We start from the raw sequence: 19,336 nt of genomic DNA, 5'->3' as shown, positions 1-19,336 counted from the left end.
TTGCCTCTCTGAAGACACTCTGGCTTCAAAAATTTGGAAGACAGTTTGGAGGGGGAAGCACCAACACCAATGCCAAGTAACAAACTCTATGCATTCTGGACTCAGTTGTAGCCTCATACTTCATTCCCTACAGGTGGCTATTCAATCTGCTAAAAGGAATTTGCTTGAGTAACTAGACAGGCATCATACACCTGTGTTCCCTAAAGAGCTGTTTAGATATCTTGGACATTCATGTTCTTCAATTCCCCAAAAATATTTTGAATCCCTTAGATGGGAAGTGGGCCTCATTTTGCATTGCTGCTCTTTTCCTGTACACACTCATTTATTACAAATGCTGACTATACATCCAGTTTCTATAAAACAGGCACTATGCCAGAACCAGGGATTCAAGATGAAACCAGTCAGAAGAGTGAATAAGAAAGATTCAGTGAAACCCTCACAGAATTTAAGGTGTGTTGAACTCACGTTTATTTTTATTTCTACAGCTGCAGCAGCTGCAAAAGCCAGGCATGCTAGGATCATACCAACAGCCATTTTCCTTAGTGATCTGCAGAGAAAAGGAAGCGGTCATTATAGCTAAACTCCACATTCTAGAGAATAAAGTCTAAGCCTCTGAAATTCCTATTAAAGATTTTCCCCCTGAATTGGTCCAAATTACTTTTCAAAGTATTCCTAGGACTGTATTTAATATATCCTTCTTTCTCTTTTTTTTTTCTTAAAAGAGATTCATTTATTTTTGTTGGGAAAGTAGATTTACAGGGAAACAGAGGGAAAGATTTTCCACCCACTGATTTATACCCCAAATGACTGCAACAATAGCTAGAGGTGAGCTGATCTGAAGCCAGGAGCCTTCTCTGGGTCTCCCACGTGGGTGCAGGGTCCCAAGTACTTAGGCAGTTGTCTACTGCCCTCTCAGGCCACAATCAGGGAGCTGTATGGGAAGTGGAGCAGACTGGACATGAATTAGTGCCCATATGGGATGCTGGTCCTTGTAGGTGGAGGATTAGTCACTTGAGGCATCATGCCAGCTCCACTTTCTCCTTTTACTTAACTCATACTGAATTGCTCTCTTGGTAATGCACCACATTTTCTCACTTCTACTTTTGTTTATGATTGTTTCTCCATTGATTATATCACCATACCAAAATTAATAGCAACACAACCAGATGTACTGAACATTTGCCACATGGTGTATATTATATACTCTTTCTTTCATTTTCCTCTTTTTAAAGATTGATTTATTTTTATTTGAAAGGCATATTTCACAGAAACGAGGAGGAAAAGAGAGGGAAAATCTTCTATCTACTGTTTTACTCCCAAATGGAGCTCAGCTGAGCTGAACTGGAAGCCAGGAGCTTCTTCTGGGTCTCCTATGTGAGCACAGGGTCCCAAGGCTTTGGGCCATTCTCCACTGCTTTTCCAGGTTATAAGCAGGGAGCTGGATGGGAAGTGAAGCAGCTGGGACATGAACCGACACCCATATGGAATGCCAGTACTTGAAGGTGGAGGGTTAACCTCTTGACCATAGCATCAACACCATCATGTTCCTCTTAAGTAATCTTTGTTGACCTTGGGAGCAGGAAAGACTGCTTTCCTTCTCTGCTTCCCTAACACTTAACATACTTCGTGTTACATTTAGTCTTGAAAGTGCTGGAACTCCCTTATTGAATAGTTTTACTCCTGAGGGAAAGAAGGCTCGGTCCTGAACTTCCTAACACCTGCTCAGAGAGTGAATAAATAACAAAAGGCCAGTGGAAAATAGCAACATGGTCATCTCCTTACTGCCAAGATTAAATTGCTATGAAGTAAGACATGAAAGGAGGCTTAAAATTCACCTCTATCAAACTTTACAAATAATAAACTTAATATTTTTATTTACAATAAAATAACCTGTACACTTCTATATAGGACAGGAAAATAGCACCAAATAAGAACAATTCTATTCCCATTCTTTATTAATCTTGCATTTATTTCAAGGGGACAAAGGAGATTTAAACACTTAGTGTCATCAAGGGCTTTTTGGACATCTTTGAAAAGGTAATACTCACGGACCAAGCAGCAGGTTGTTTTAGGAATCTAACCTCACAAACCATTGACTTTCCATGAACTCTAGGCCTATCTCTTTAGTATCACAAACTTAAGTTCTCAGGACTAGTTTTGACATTCATTTATTAGATCTATCATCCCACTTTTCAGTATTAATAAGCATTTAGCTGAACATGAAAAAACAGAAGCAGATAAATGATGAACCAAAATGAATTGTTATTAAGTAGAAACATCCAAGTATAAAATCTTGATCAAACTAGGCAAAGACTTAATTTGTTTGGTGTAATAAGAGGCATGGTGAGCACTTACGAGAAGTTAATGCCACATTTGGAGATCAGACGATAAATGACAAGATCAAACAGGGGGATGAAGATAAGAACCAGAAGAGGATTTAGTACCTGTAACATCATGGTAAAAGGCATTCATTACAAGTATTCTTGTATTATTAGAAGTATGAGCAAGTGCTGCCATTTGTTATGTGGCTCTTCCTCATTTTCACATAGTCTTTCATCTTAGTAAATAAGAACGATTCTACATTTCCAAGTTCATTTACACCAACCACTCATTTACATACACCTTACCTACCATCTGAGTTTCCACATATTCCAAGGGACAAGTTTCATTCTGATTCCATTTTTCCTGCCTATCATATTGGGAATTCTTTCAAACCGTTTTAACTTGTCTTTTGTAGTTTCACAGCCCCGGGTAAAAGTGTCACATCCAAGAGAAAGAATAGTTGAATAAGGGGCTAAAAAATGAATGAGGGGCAGGGCATTGTTGCATAGCAGTTAAGCTTTAAGCCATTGTTTCGGACTCCTGCTTCCTATACCGAAGCCCCTGGGTTCAAGTCCTGACTCTGCTTCTAAACCAGCTTCCTGCTGTGTACCTCTGAGAGGCAGCAGGTGATTGTTCAGGTGCGTGGATCCTTGTCACTCACAGGGAGACCTTGGTGAACTTCTAGATTCCTGACACTGGCCTGTCCAGCCCTGGCTGTGGCAGACATTTAGAAAATGAACTAATAAATGAAAGATATGTATGTGTGTGTGAGTCTATCTGTCTGTTTTTCTGTCTATCTCTCCCCATTGCTGTGTCTTTCAAAAAGAAATGTTTTTAAAGGAACCAGGAATTACCAATAAAAAGCAATTCTTACTTCATTGTATGCACAACACAACCTTATATCTTAGACAATATTCCCATTACGCTACCTCAGCATGGAAAGAAATCCAATGCTTACACTTTACCTGTGAGCCCAAATCTTAGTCTCCCTGGCGTTGGGCAGGAGCTAGTTTTCAGCAGGGAATGTGAAGGAGAATTAACATCCTTAAAGAGGATGTTTTCACTTTAGTGCTTGACTTTCCTCCACATAGGAGAAAAGTATCAAAATGTGGCTGTTGGAGTGAATGTTTGTCCCAGCAGTTAAGATGCCAGTTCAGGTGCTTGTGTCTCACAGCACAGTGCCTGGGTTCGATGCTTGCCTCTCCCTGACTCTAGTTTCCTGCACCTGCAGACCCTGAGAGGCAGTGGTAGTGACTCAAGCAACTGGGTTTCTGCAAATCACGCAGGAGACCTGGATTGAATTCCTGCTAGCTTCTGCCTGGCTCAACCCAGACTGCTCTGAACCAGCAGGCAGGATCTCCCTCTTTTGAACTTTTGAAATTTCAATTAAAATTTTTTTAAGATGTTTAGAATTTTTTAAAATTTAAAAGCTTGCTAGTCTTAATTCTACAGGCAGAGGTGGAGATGAGGGAAGAAATATGTCCCATGGCTATAGTGAAATCACCTACCTGCATTTGGTCCGGTTGAAGCACAAAAAATCCCTGAAACATTGTAATAAATTATATTAAGATGGCAGTAGAGACAAGAAAAACATAGGTCACCAACCTTGCTAATTAGCAGGTAAGAGGTATATGAAAGAACAGTCATTGGATCTTTGGCCCACTATCTTGCTGGTAAGGGTATTTGGGAACTAGAAATAGATTTAGGATGGCTCTGGTTGTTTGCTAGATGTAAATGACATAACAAAGAATACTATTTTCTGTGTACAGATTGAGTATTCCTTCAAAATACTTGGGACCAGAAATTTTTGGGGTTTTAAAAATATTTACACATACATAATGAGGTAGCTTCTCTTTGAAACTCAAAGAGAAAAATACAAAATTCATTTATTTTACATACGCTAAAGGCAGAGGTAATTCATATGATACTTTCAATCATTTCGTGAGTGAAATAACATCTCATTGAACCGAATTTTCCATTTTCACATGAATGCTCAAATGGTTTGATATTTTGGAGCAATTTGAATTTCTGATTTTCAGAGTAAGGATGTTCGATTTGTACTATGCTTTGCTTCACGTGAGACACAACAGAGATGGGGTGTTTTCATTCATCTCTGCCACTGTAGTTATAGGTAGTAATAGTGGAAAGGATAGAATGTCATAATTAGGATGCAGACTGCCTCCTACTGGCACGTGGTGTTTCCATAGTAGACCACCCTGCGGAAATCCTGCACAGTAAGAGGAAGGAAGAGGTAACATCATGCTTGACAGATTCCATATGGAGGGCAAGCATGGTCCTGTTATCACCCCCACATTATCTGCAGAACTGCAATATAATCATCTTTATTTGTGTGGATCAGAGAATAGAAATTGGAAGAAGAGAAAATAACCCTTCCACTTCTTCTGAATCCATATGCAAAACATTCCACTTCTCACAGGTCCCCTGCTGAAATCTGCCTGAGAGATGGGACCAAATGTATAGTAACCCCAATAGAATCTGTCCCTGTGGGGCCTCGGAATGGCTTACACAGAAGAAAATCACCATCCCAGGCCTGTATCACTTCATTTGCTATCCTCTTAATAACATTTTTCCCATCCTTATTCTGACTTCTAAAGACAACATTCTGGATTTAATTTTTAGACTAACTTTCCTTATTCTTCATGTACTTAGGGCCTTTAGGTTAAATGCACCTCTCTAGATCTGAAGTTAGAGTTCAGGCAAAAATACAAATAAACTATTCTTGCCACAATGTAGATGAAAAACCTCTTCTACTCACCAAGTTCCCATTCATCTTAGTGGCTTGCAAAGTCCATCGGGAACCCTAGGACAGAAAATACTACTATGAGAAATCCCTTTCCTGTGAGAGGGAAGTGGGTAAAGGAAGGGGTAGCTTCTTACCTGTTGATCCAAAAGAGCCCAGAACATGGGTAATGGGATATAAAGGAACAGGACCCTAGTCAGTCTCTTCACATCCGTAATAAGCTGCTCCTGTAAGCCAGAAGGAAAGAACAGCAGAATTGCCAGAAGTGTCACATATGGTTTTCTTGCTGAGAGTAGACAAAGAGTCAAGTGTGCCAGCATAGAATCCATTTCAAAGACTCCATGGGAGGTGCTTCTGCAGTTTCAACTCACTGGGTATTTCTCAGCTGCCCAGTCCAGCCAGTGCTGTCGCTTTGGAATGTCCTCAGAACGGTTCTTGAAGCGGTTGGAAATAGCAAACTACGGCAGAGCAAAGACATCAGAGGAGAGACAAATAGAATATCTCCTGCTTTATGCAGTTCATCATTCTTTTCCTTAAATACATACTTCTAGTAACTTCCTCCATCTCTGATCTAACCAAACACAGAATTTCTGAACATTTAAGACAGAATTTTATCTGTTCTTATATACTGTTGGCATCTTTACTTCTGAAAACTTTTGCCAATTTAAAGGAAACGATTACTTTTTAAACTTAATGGTTAAATAAAGGCAGAAAGGAAGATCAGTTACCCTCAACTTGTCAGATGGCTAGAAGTGGATGAGAGGTTTTTGAGAAAAGATATACAGCCATGTTTGCTCCCATACACTGGAGAGCACCTCTCTCCTACTGATGGAAAAAGGCAGGTAGACAACTCACAGACTTACCCAGATACATTTGACAACTCCAGCCACTATGTTTCCTTCAGGCGGTGGTTTTCTGTACATTTTGCTTCCCATCACAAAGACAACTGCAGTTGATACACAAAGTGCTTAGCTTCTCATTCAACACATTCAGTGTCAGTGGTAAGGATAGACAGCTGAACTATAGGATTGACCGGCAAATCTTACCAACAAGGAATTGAGACTGTCTGACTTTAGAATGATAAAAATTACAGAGGCCAAGAGAAGATGAAATACTCCAATGTTAAGAGAGAGATCTATGGAGAGTTTCTCGTAGTCACAGACATAGAAATCATCTTTGGCTTCTCATTCTTCTCCCTCCATCTCTGTAGCTGATATGTTACCAAGTTTCAATGATCTTCCCTCAGTGTTTTTCCCACTTACCCTTCTTCTTCCTTTTTAACCCTCTCTGATGCTATCATTCTTGTTCAGGACTTTACAATTTCCATTTTTTAAAAAAAAATAAATCCTTTAAAAATATTTGTTTATTCTATTTGAAAGTTTGAATTACAGGAAGGAGAAAGAGAGGAAGAAGAATGAAAGACAACCTCCATCCATTGATTCACTCCCCAAACAGCCCCAGTAGCCAGAACCCAGCCAGGAGTCTCCTGCAGGTCTCCCATGTGGATGAGGGGCCCAAGCACCCAGATTATCCTACACTGCTTTCCCAGGCACATCAGCAGGGAGTTGAGGTGAAGTGTAGTAGCCAGGACTTGAACTGGTACCCATATGGAATGCCGGCACCATAGGCAGAGGATCAGCCCATATATCACTGCACTGGCCCCAAGACTTCACAATTTCTATCCTGGTTTATGAAAATGGTAACTATGGAGAATATTCAAACAACTCAAATTCAACATACCGTATGATCCAGCAATAGCACTCCTAGGAATATATCCAGAACACTTGTTCTATGAGAAACCAACATGTACTCCTATGTTCATAGCAGCACAATCAGTAATTGCAAAAACATGGAAACAACCAAAATGCCCATCAACAGAGGATTGGATAAGAAAGCTATGGTTCATCTACTCCATGGAATACTACTCAGCTATTAAAAAAAACAAAATGCAGTTCTTTGTGGCCAAATGGGCCAAACTGGAAACCATAATGCTAAGGGAAATGAGCCAATCCCAAAAGGTTAAATACCACATGTTTGCCTTAATTTAAGATGATATGATGTTATGTATAACATGTTATGTTTTGAATGTTATATGTTGTGTATAAACTAAAATTGAAGTATAGGTGAGGTGGTCACAGAAGGTGGCTGGGAACCCGCATTTACTTTTAACATATTGGTTACTCATTACTATGTCAATTAATTCCATAATGATGTAAATTTTTGCTGATGGTATGTTGGAGCTTTCAATTGACTGGGATGATACTCTGCTGGCTCTGTCATCAGACCAGAGAGGGTATACCTAAGAAACCGTTGAACTTGACGGGACAATAAGATGCTGGACTCTATGTTTGGTATACGCTTGCAATGGGGAAATCTCAACTGAACTTGAGCTGTGGTTATGCAATAAGGTGGAGGAATCCACCATGGTGGGAGGGTTTGGGGAGGGGTGGGGAGAACCCAAGTATCTATGTAACTGTGTCACATAATACAATGTAATTACTGAAGTTAAATAATAAATAATTAAAAAAAAAAAAAAAAAAAAAAAAAAGAAAATGGTAACTAACCAACTTCTCTTTTCCTAGTCCCTTGCTTTCTTCTTATCCAGGTCTAACTAATGAATTCAAAGTACCAGGAAAGCTTTTCTCAAATTCACTATTATCTCACTGATTCTTATTATCACTCTCATCTAATGAAGACCTACCATCATATTTAATTATTAATAATTTTATATGCTTAACTAATTCAGCCTGGCAAAATGTATGTGCCATCTCTGTTTCACCCATTTAGAAAAATGAAGACTTTTCAACTAGAAACTTCCAGAAGCTACACTTCTCACCTAAGCCCTACTTGATTTAAAAAGTCAGATTTCTTAATGTCCACAAAGCATCACACACTGTAGTAGACACTAGTTGGAATACAGTGGAAAAGACATGCCTCTTGCCTTCAAACGCCTCAACTTACCATTCCCCATTTTCTGTCACGTTTCTTCTTAAGGTGCCCTATTCTCTGACTGCTATCCATCATTCCTAGTTTTAAAATTTCTCTGCTGTGCTAGTTCTATTCTTGACATCATACTGTTTCCCTTAATTCCTATTTCTATTCAATCACATCCCCACAGTTAACTATTAGTTAATTTTTTTTAGTTTTTCTTCCATCTTCCAAACTAGTAGTATTAAATTAGTTTTACTTTTTTTTAAAAGATTTATTTTATTTTTATTACAAAGTCAGACATACTGAGAGGAGGAGAGACAGAGAGGAAGTGGAGCTGCCGGGATTAGAACCAGCGGCCATATGGGATCAAGGCGAGGACCTTAGCCACTAGGCCACGCTACCAAGCCCAAATTAGTTTTACTTTTGCACCTGCCTCACAGGGTTTTTTTTTTTTAAGTTTATGCTGTTTTATTAAAGTCAGTGGAGAGCCTGTACCTTGGTTCTCTCCCAGATTTGCTTCCCTCCTTAACACATTTCCCAGCTCCGTAAGAGGCCCCTCTAGTACACCCTTTGCAACAGATAGCTTTCTCAGTGACCAGTAGCATCTTCCAACATCCTTATACACCAGAACTCACAAACCACCTTGATCTTCTCTCTCTTAACTTCCTAATTTCACCATTCCTCAGGTTTATACTATCACTTCTTTTTCTTCTTCTTTTTTTTTTTTTTTTTTGTTTCCCCCAAGTTTCTACAAATAGCATTCTTTACCTACAAACCCTTCTTACTGTTTATAGAAACAATACCTTGGCAACCATGTGAAAATCAATCCAGATAAGAGGAAGATTTGGGATGAAAAATAAGCTGCTCCTGGCCTTAACAGTGACCCTAGAAAGATGCTGGATGCATCAAGAATGCTGGGTGTAGTAGTGTGACCAGTTCAAGATAAAGGGAAATGTATACAAGTAATTTGACAAAGTCACATTTAAATTTCAAAGTCACTTGACTAAGGCAGACAATTAGAAAAAATTAGTGTCTTTATGCTGTCTGTCCTCTAGCAGATGATGTCAGCTTTACACAAAGCAAATAGGAAACCATTCCGATGAAAACTCCCTCAACTTCTTGCCATCAAATGTATTGATTCCTGTAGTCACCCCATATCCTCATAGATGATGTGTTCCCTCCTCTTCAGGACTAATGTCTCATGGGTACTTTCATTTTGCATCTTTAGAGTCTTTTTCTGCTGGATTGTTCCCGAGAAGGTCAAAGTATGCTCAGCATTCTCCCCTGAAACTGTATCGCTTTCAGATACACATACTCACATTCTGTTCCATTTTCAAAGATCTTTCCACTTCCCAACCCACTTCAATCTTCAGCCTCTCATAGCACTACATCAAGGCATGTTGGTGGCTATATTTTATGGACATTTTTCAATTTTCTCCCAATTGCTCACTCAGTTTGTCACACTGAACAATCCCCTCCTTCAACTCTCTTATCCAACATGGCACTAAAAGCATTTTTGTATTTCCTTCATAATTTTATTTGTGGGTTTTCTTACTTTTCTAGTGTGCCTTGGGATTTTGTTCTGGACCCTCTTATTACCTCGTTCTTATTACCCCTTAGTTTTATCTATTGTCAATATTTAATTGCTTATTATGTAGATTAATAATTCCATATTATATTTAGAGCCCCAAGTGTCTTCTCGGTTTTAAACTAATGCTTCCAAACACATACATTTGGTAACTACAATTAGATGCTCAGAAGACAGGTAAAATGCAACATGTTCAAAACAAAGTTCAGCACCATGGCCTAAAGCCTATACGCCTCCACTGTCCCAGATGATGATCCATCTACTCAGCTGCTCAACTCAGGATCCCACTTTCTTTCAGGATCAGGTATAGGGAAAATTGGGTGAACTCCTTGCTTCCAAATTGTCTATTTCTTTTTGTTGTTCCTGGGGGAAGGGGAGAGACAAAGTGGGAAACCACCCATGGCTTTTCACATGTCTCAGTACCCAGGGATGAAGAATCATCATCTCATATCAACCCAGTGTATCAGTGTGTACATATTCTGAGGGTTCTGTCCAGGTGGTTTGGATAGTTCTGAAATGCTGCCAGTTTTACCGACAGAATCCCATTTCTAACCCTGGTTGACCTTCTCCCTTATCTTATACATTCAATCATAACAAGAGTTGCTAATTCAGTGAGGTACTCAATTTGAGTCCATAATTCAAGGGAGGGCCAAAATATTTAGTAATCAGTACACAATACCGCCCTTGCTTCACCCTTAACTCAATCCTCTCTACACTGCAGAGGCATTATTGAAATAATAAAGCTCTGGCAATCTCTGTCCTCATAATAAAATTCTAATTTCTTAGCATCTTAAAAGGTCCTTTGTTATCTGGCTTCTGCCAGTCTCTCCTCTTTAAGTTTGTTTCTGTTCCAGGTAATCAGAATTCCTTCAAGATGTTCAAACAGGTCATTCAATCTCAGCTTCTCCAGAGGCCATGTCCTCCTTCTGCATCACTTAGAATACTTTGATGAATTGATATTCTTACTTTTGTTTTTTCTTAGAAATTATTTCTTTAGCAAATCTTCTATGACCCTCAAAGTATGAATCAGACATCCCTGTTACATGTCTCCATAACCCTCAATTTCTCCAGTTGCAACATGGGCCATAGTATGTTGTACATTCAAGCAAAGTTGCCTGTCATTCTCTTCCTACTGAACTTTGAGAATACAAATTGTTGCTGTATAATACTGGTGAGAGGCCAATACCTGCAAAGAACCTGACACACAATAGGCTTCTTAAATAAATATTTGCTTCATAAATAAATGAATAAAAAATAAATTAACAAATTGAATTACAGTACATGTCCAGAGACTTGAGTTATATATTAACAACTAGAAAACCAAGGCAGCTGACTAATAATGACAATGAGCACTTATTTCCCATTTCATAATTTATAAAACCTTCTACCTACAACATCTCTTTGAATTTTTATTATTACTTTGATATGCTAACATTTTAAATATGTAATGATCTAGACCAAGAGACATACAGCAAAATGTTGGAGAATCAAGAAAAGATTGGGGAAATACCTGGCTTTGAAGGGAGAAGGAGTCAGGGAATACATTAGGAAAGGTCCCCTGTAGTATGGTTCTTTGAATTTGGGAACTCTGCCTATGATTGCCAGCCCTGTTGGCAGAAAATAATCAGACTGAACACTGTTTTCCCTCTCTCTCGAGCTTTTTTCAGTGTTTGGGACTGGATAGCTTCCAAGAGGGGGCGTCATCCTGAAGTTCAGGGTGAGAACATGTTTCCAGGTCAACGGTTAGAAACAATCAAACCCAAGTTTCCCCCAGGCCATTTAAACCAAGTAGCCCACACATCTCCCTTCTCTGCAACATTGTGTTCTCAGTGGTGAACAGAATCCCACTTAATCAAAGTTATATTAGTTTCCAACTATTTATCCAGTCCTCTGACTCTGTTTGCTCAAGGACAAACTCCTTGAGAGCATTGCAGAACAGGGTAGAACCTAGGTACTTAAACCTAAAAGCTGCTTGCAAGGGACAAGGAAAGCCTGCCTGTGACACATCCCTTAGGGATGCTGATTCCTGGCTCAGCTGCTCCACTTTTGATCCAGCACCCTGCTTAATGTGTCTGAGAGAGCAGCTGAAGAAGGCCTGGGTGTTTGTACCCCAACCACCCACACAAGGAGACTGGGATGAAGATCATTGCTCCTGGCCTCAACCTGGCCCAGCACTGGCTATTATGGCCATCTGGAGAGTGAATCAGCAGATGAAAGATCTCACCCTCTCTCTCTGTACCTCTGACTTAAAAAAATAATAATAATAATAAATAAACCTCTTTTAAAAACTGCTTTAAAAAACTCAGAATTGAGACTGTGTTCAAATTACCAGATAAACAGGTATCAGATGATGTAAGCTAGTTTGAGAGACACGGAGGTAATGATCTTACTCTTTCCCTACATGTTGTAGGGAAGCACAGTGGATCTCAACCTTTACACACATTAGAATGATCCAAGATACTTTAGAAACTCTAGAAGTCCACACCCTTGATTATTCCTACCTGTGGTTCCAAGATAGGCTTTTTTTTCTTTTTAGGCTTGCCAAAAATCATATTAATTGTGTAACTTCGGAAACTTTTCCTCTTTTAATGGTTTCTGATTTCATTCAGAACTTACCTCCAAAGTCAAGGGAAAATTCCTACAACAAACAACCTAATAGAGTTAGTGTGAAGACTGAATACAGCTTGTTAAAGTTCCTACATGGTGTTATTCATGTGGCAAGTCTCAGGGATTATTTATTTCCTTTGAACAATTTAAACTTACCCAGTGCTATCACCATGAGCAATCCTGGAACTCCAAAAGCCAGTGCATAACAGTCTTCCCCAAAACACTGCACATCTCCTGAAGAAAATGGAGACAAAAGAGTCACTTTGCATCCTTGCTGTTCTTATCCAACAATGTTAGGTTCCTGAGGTCACAGACATAGCCATCCTTTTCCCTTCCCTCCCCCAGCCCATAAACCCTCATTTGGGTCAGATAAATTGAGACTAAAAGACGTTCTCACAGGCTTCCAAGCCTGAAAAAAACTTGAACTCCCCTTTGGCTGTTGACTGTCCATGGCCTCATACAGGGATACTTGGGAAATAATTCTGACCTCTTAGCATGGGTGTGATAAATGTGGAAATCAAACTCCCTGCATTGATGGCAAGGTAGAAGCCGGAGAAATATCTAGTCCGCTCCTCTGCCTGAAACAGACAAGATAAAGCATCAGTGCAATAGACCTCTTGGCTCAATCACAACCCATTATTACACACACAGTTGAGACATTCACCAAAGGGCAGATTCAGATATCACCTCTGTGATAGCTGAACATTGTATTAGATATGATGGTTTAACACCTGTGCAAAATCATGGCTGGATGACCCCAAACAGTTACCCATTTTTGACACTGCAGTGTAAGCTGCTTCAACATTCCTTTACCCCTTTACTTCAGTAAAGATCGTCAGCCTGTTCTCAAGGCCACTACTGTTTACTACATATATTGGTTCTCATCTCAATTACTTTGCATTGAATGACTCTGCATTAAAATGACTGTTTATTTTAGTTGGTTGTGATTTACTTTGGGGCAAAAATTATATTTCATTTGTTCTGTAATTTCTAGCTCATCAAACAGCATCTGACATATTATTGAATATATGAGTTAAGTGAATTACTGATTGAATTAAATGGTAGCATTTGCAGGACTGTATGTTAGGTAGAGGACCAGGACATAGGACAGTGCAATAAAATGTTGACCAATCAGGATAGTTCAATTAACACTTAAGGGAAATTACTAGAAAGAAATAAAAGAAAACAAGTAGGTACAGAACTGGTACATAAGGGCCAGCACTGTGGCATAGTGGGTAAACCCACTGACTGCAATGCTGGCATCTCAAACAGGTGCCAGTTAGATTCCTGGCTGCTCCACTCTTGATCCAGCTCCCTGAGAAAGTAGTGGAGGATGACCCAAGTTCTTATATTTTTGTACCCATGTGGAAGACCCAGGGTTTGGCCTGACCCAGCAGGGCTATTGCAGCCATTTGGGGAGTGGACCCGCAGGTGTAAGATTTCTCTTTATCTCTCCCTCTATCTGTACCTTTCAAATAAATAAAATAAATCTTAAAAGAAAAAGTGCTGGCAGAGGAACCTATGCAGCATAATGGGTTAAGCCACCTCCTGCAGCACTGGCATTCCATAAGGATGCCAATTAAGTAACATGTCGTGGTTGCTCTACTTTTAAGCCAGTTCCTGCTAATGTTCCTGGGAAAGCAATGGATGATGACCCAAGTCCTTGGACCTCTGCTACCCATAAGGGAGACCCAGAAAAAGCTACAGACGCCTAGCTTCACCCTTGCCCTGTTGTTCCATTCCATAGTCATTGCAGCTATTTGGAGAGTGAATCAATGGATGGAAGATCCCTCTCCTCCTACCCCTAGTCACTGCAACTCTGGCTTTCAAATAAATAAATTAAATCTGTTTTTAAAAGTGGCATAAGTGTAGAGGTGAAATTGTCCTGCTAATTGAAATATCAACAATTAGAAATTGAAACAATTTTAAAATAAATTTGTTAGTGATGACTTATTATGTACTGTTGTGTTCAATTCTGGGATCTCAGATGTTTTTGAGGCGCATTAGCACAATCAGTACTTGCCTGTTTTCTGTTTATAGGATGTTTTGCTGCTTTTTCTTGATTCCCATTTAGATCATACCTTATTCAACTGATCCATTTAGTCTGTTGGGCACTGAATTGTACTGAAGCAAAGGTTTACTGTTTTATCAGAGTCAGCATCTGAGTTTCATCTATGAACCGTTACACAATCAAAAAGTGTAAAATAACAAAATAGTTCAAGGGGTAAGAGAAAGAGGAAAATGGGAAAGGACAGTAGGAAAGACAGGGAGCAGGTACTATGTAAGAGAGAATGGGAAAGGGAGAGACATGGAAAGATGCTGCAACAGTATAAATTACTGCAAAAGAGGGGCTAGATACATTATGACAGACATTAAAGAAAATTGAGAGTGACAGAAGATGCTAGGAATGTTGGCTGATCTAAAAATAGACTATTCTTTCGCCTGTTTGCCACTGCTTCTCATCCAGGCCCATGTTTACTGTATCCATATTGCTTCACCACCCCTCCCTTCTACTTCCAACCCTGGGCATTGAAAATAAAAACCATTTAGGGGAAAAAAAAAGGAAATGATCAACTTATTCCATAGAAACTATTATTTCGTTTCAACTGGTTATTTCTCTCTTCCATAGAATCTGAGAGCTGGAGATGCTTAAATCATCTCTACAATACTCATCACCTCCCATTCCTAAAGTGTTCCCCAGAATTCTTGTTCCGTACCTCCAGTGAGACAGAACTACTCAGGGCTTCCAACTTGATTTGAAGTCCTTCCTTCCATCAAGAAAACAGCCAATTTCCTGTGGCTTTCACTCATTTAGCTCATGTTTAATGACTGACATATTTCTAACATCTACAGTGACTGCATAATACTGTCCTGTATTTTATCTTCTTCAGGCTAACCATGCCTATTTTCCTCAGTTTGTCATTTTAAAATTTGCCTTTTAGGCCATCTGCATCCCTGGCTACTTTCTTTTAGATATGTTTCAGTTTCTTTCACTGTTTTTTTTAAATTTTATTTTTATTGCAAAGTCAGATATATATAGAGAGGAGGAGCGAAAGAGAGGAAGATCTTCCGTCTGATCATTCAGTCCCCAAGTGGCCTCAACGGTCGGAGCTGCACTGATCCCAACCCAGGAGCCAGGAGCTCTTCCAGGTCTCCCACACGGGTGCAGAGTCCCAAGGATTTGGGCCATCCTCGACTGCTTTCCCAGGCCACAAGCAGGGAGCTGGATAGGGAGCAAGGCTGCCAGGATATGAACTGGTGCCCATACGGGATCCTGATGCATTCAAGGCGAGTACTTTAGCTGCTAGGCCACTGCGCCAAGTCCAGTTTCTCTCACTGTTAATGACCAGAATCCTGTTAACATATCTCCTCAGGATCTAATCGGCAGATTAATCCCAGCAGATGAGTGTCTGCCAGGTAACCCCTTTCAAGACCAACTCTACATTCTTGGAAACACAGAAAAAAAAACAGGACTCTTACATGTTTTTCTTCAAACTGGTCTCCACCAAAAGCTGCCACACAGGGTTTGATACCTCCTGTCCCCAATGCGATTAGACTTAGGCCGATCAGAGACAGGACTCTGAAATGGAGAGACAAGGATGCTCACCATGTTGGTACTAAACACAGCTGTAGAGATGTAGGGATGTGAGGTAAAAGAGAATACATAAGGGCATTGCTTCTTGTTTCTACCCTGTGGGCACTTGGCATTTTTCTTTTCTCCAGAAGCATTCAAGAATAGATGCTGGGCCTCTGCTAAGATAAATTGCGTGGGAAGATTTTTGTCTCTGCTGAGCTCAAGTTATTCCTGTGTACACAGGGTGGAAGCAGATACTGGAGGAGCTCAATCTCATTTTACTCAAAAATGTCACATCAATAGAAAGATCTTATGGATCTTAATTCCACATGTTCTTACAAGCAGAAAACAAAATGCTCAGACTCATTGTAATAAACAGAAATGGTGTCAGTGAGTACAGATGGGACACCAATTAAGTAGGTTATTAATATCTATTCAATCCTAACTCATATGATAACCATGGTTATAGAAATATGGATACATATGAATGTCTCCTGGAACAACTGTGATTTTTCTCTACTGACTGAACTCAAAAACACTAGGATTCAACATCAACAGCATCAGCAACCAGAGTGTATGGAGCTACACATAAATGGAAACATTCCTGGCTCGGAATATAAATTCTGTAATAGCTATAAGGAAATATTACAGAATTTTTTTAAATGTTGAAGAAATATAAATGCATGAATTAAATCATAGATGAGGGAATATGGAAGACATGAAAGCTTTAGTGTTCTACTGTTCAAATATTTATCCTCCTTAACCAATCTGGTAATTAAATTTAAAATAGATCATAACGTAAGGGGATGTCTCAGCTAAGAAAGGAGAAACTTGTCTGCTATTAATGTCCAAGGCATATACCTGCATAATGGTAGAAAAGTAGTTGAAAGCATGCCATGGTTTTACTCACGTGTGCACCACTGTCCCCCCCAGTATTGGAAAAGCACTTAAGGACTTGATCACATGGCCAAGCACATACACCAAGGAGAGATAGATGATGGTCCTGGGGAGAGAATGAAATCAGTCTGTGTAAGAGATTTTGAGTAATATAGACTCAAGGTTCGTAAATCTCTGAGTAAACAAAGGAGGAGGAGGAAGCACAGGATGAGAGTTCCCTGAGAAGTGTACACAAAACCAATAATAATGAAGGAAACAAACAGACTGGTCAAAGGGATTACAATCTTCACTCGTCATGTTTACTTCACGCTAACAGACATTCCCTTCAAATCCCTTCTCATATAGCCACTTGTCCTTCCTCCTCCTCACTCCTCATACACACACCACACCCCTATTTTTGTATATATATGGCAAGGACAGGGTGGGTTTATAGCAAGAGCAGCGATGTTTTAAATTAGGAGAACCAGTAGAACCGCATGCTTTGACCTGGGGTGTTTATTCTAAGGAATGCCTTTTGCTCTAGAAAAAAAGGGAGGTCAAGGACAAATTCCAAATGGAAATGACACACACAAAGGACTTCTCTAAGCTTAAACACTGGCAGGTAAAGAGCTCTCAGGTGCTGTTTGGGTTACCTGGACACAAGGGTTAACTGTAATCCCCACCGTAGTTTTCTCATGGACAAGTTACCAAGTATAAGAAAAGAGAAGCCAGGGACTTAGGCAGTCCAGTGATAAAAGTGACACAGATGGTAGAATTTTCTGCTTGTTTGTTTTGTTTTGTTTTGTTTTTTTCTAAGAAACTTTATTGGCAAACAGAAGAGTAAAGAATTCTAATAAGGACATGGAGATAAACACATCGAAATATGACATATTACATTAATGTTATGTGCATTGCCACACCAGCCTCTTGACATATCAGTAGAATGCTAAGATTGCAATGAATCTTGAAAATTACACATTTCATCTCTGTGATTTTGAGGCGCTTTATGCTAATGTGGAATATAAAGAATGGAACGAAGTTACCAGAGAGGGGCTGGAGATACCAGAAACGTCAGGATGTGCATTCTCAATCTGAGTGTTAAATCTGCCAACATTGACCTCATTATATGCCTAGAAGGGACATACAACACAGGTAAGGGATAGTACTTTGGATAACTAATTCAGGACTAATTTAACATCAGGGCAAGGGGCAGGCTTTCTTATAAAGGCCTTGTAGCATCTTCTGGAGAAAAGTTGTCTATGTTGAAATTTAAAATATCTAGAGAGAAAAATGGAAAAACAAAAGAAATAGGGGGAAAAAAAGACTAAGTATCAAGAAACCAAAAGATACTAGACTACTAGAAAGACAAAACAGAGAATCTAATTTGGAATAGGAAAATCACATCAGTATCCAATTGTTGGACTGAATGCATGAGAGACCTATAAATGTTTTAAGGAGGAAAACAAGCAATCTTTTGAATCAAAGACTTAGGAAATAGTTGGAGTAGGAAGCATGTAAGAACAGAAGCTAACAGCTGAAAATTCTTTACTTTCTATATATTTTTTAAAATATTATTCATTACTTTAAGAGGCAAAGAGACAGAGAGCCCCTATCTACTGGTTCACTACCCAAATGCCTGCAATAGCCAGGGCTGGGCCAGGCCACAGCCTAAAGTCAGGAACTTGATCCAGGTCTTCGATGTGGGTGGCAGGGACCCAACCACCTGAGCTACCACCTGCTGCCTGCCAGGTCATACACTACAGAAAGCTGGAATGGGGAACAGAAGAAGTTCAGAGATTCTTGGAAATCCTGCATTTGAAATAGGGTCATGAGGATTATTGTAATCTTAGCCACGCGACTTAGAACTATTTTTGGTAGACTTGACCAATCCCTTTAGAAACCAGGAAACTGGACTCAGGGAGATCCAGTGACATTAGTAAAGTGAAATTTTAATTAGTAATGGGGTTAGGTCTGGAACTAACATAACCCAGCACTGCTTCAGTTTTATCAATGCAAGGATAGGTAGAAAAGTGGAAGAGGAAAAAGGTACAAAATTTACCTTAGAATATCAAAAGCATTTGTAATAAGAGGGTAGGAACTGAGCAGTTTACATAGGGACTGAGGAAGAGTATGTGCAATGAAGGTACAGCACAGACGTTCGGTCCAGGCAAGTGGTCACCTCTGATCAGCAGGAACAGTGGGTGTGAGAAAGGACAAACTCCAGACCCACACAGAGACAAGGAAGGAAGTACAGAGAGGACATACGAAGGCATAACTCATACACTGAGAGTGGTTATGAGCAATTGTCATGGTCGAGTGCCTAACTTCTTAGGCATGGGTTACAGGAATTAAAAACTAGGAACCATACTTTTTTTTCTTAAGATAATACTAAATTTTTTTTACTAATTTGCTAATTTTTTTCTTAAGATAATACTAAAATAGCATCCTAGCATGCATGTACTCTCCCAGCAAACGTTTACAAAAATCATGAGAAGTCACTGTGTGTATTTATTGTCTCCTGTGTGCTTATCAGATGATAAAGCAGTGGAGGACGGCCCAAGGCCCTGGGACCCTGCACTCACATAGGAGACCCAGAAGAAGTTCCTGGCTTTGGACCAGCTCGGTTCCACTTATTGTGACCACTTAGGGAATGAACCAGCAGATGGAAGATCTTTCT

The 19,336-nt window shown here is 39.7% G+C and overlaps 1 protein-coding gene across 1 annotated transcript in view; it reads right to left on the bottom strand.

The window, feature by feature from the left end:
• SLC15A2 (solute carrier family 15 member 2) overlaps positions 1-19,336 on the bottom strand; it is a 34,290-nt gene that overhangs the window by 8,972 nt on the left and 5,982 nt on the right. The window contains exons 4-14 of the mRNA XM_004577852.4: positions 16,694-16,786; positions 15,690-15,789; positions 12,697-12,787; positions 12,366-12,443; positions 5,947-6,029; positions 5,455-5,541; positions 5,221-5,310; positions 5,099-5,143; positions 3,831-3,863; positions 2,356-2,444; positions 466-547 (exon numbers count right to left, since the gene is read on the bottom strand). Coding sequence (XP_004577909.2) covers positions 466-547; positions 2,356-2,444; positions 3,831-3,863; positions 5,099-5,143; positions 5,221-5,310; positions 5,455-5,541; positions 5,947-6,029; positions 12,366-12,443; positions 12,697-12,787; positions 15,690-15,789; positions 16,694-16,786 — 871 coding nt within the window. The remainder of the gene's footprint in view (positions 1-465; positions 548-2,355; positions 2,445-3,830; positions 3,864-5,098; positions 5,144-5,220; positions 5,311-5,454; positions 5,542-5,946; positions 6,030-12,365; positions 12,444-12,696; positions 12,788-15,689; positions 15,790-16,693; positions 16,787-19,336) is intronic.

This window comes from Ochotona princeps, chromosome 3, assembly GCF_030435755.1.
Source record: "Ochotona princeps isolate mOchPri1 chromosome 3, mOchPri1.hap1, whole genome shotgun sequence".
Classification (NCBI taxonomy): domain Eukaryota; kingdom Metazoa; phylum Chordata; class Mammalia; order Lagomorpha; family Ochotonidae; genus Ochotona; species Ochotona princeps.
Note: the sequence above shows the minus strand (reverse complement) of the source record. Positions and strands in the feature narration are given on the sequence as shown.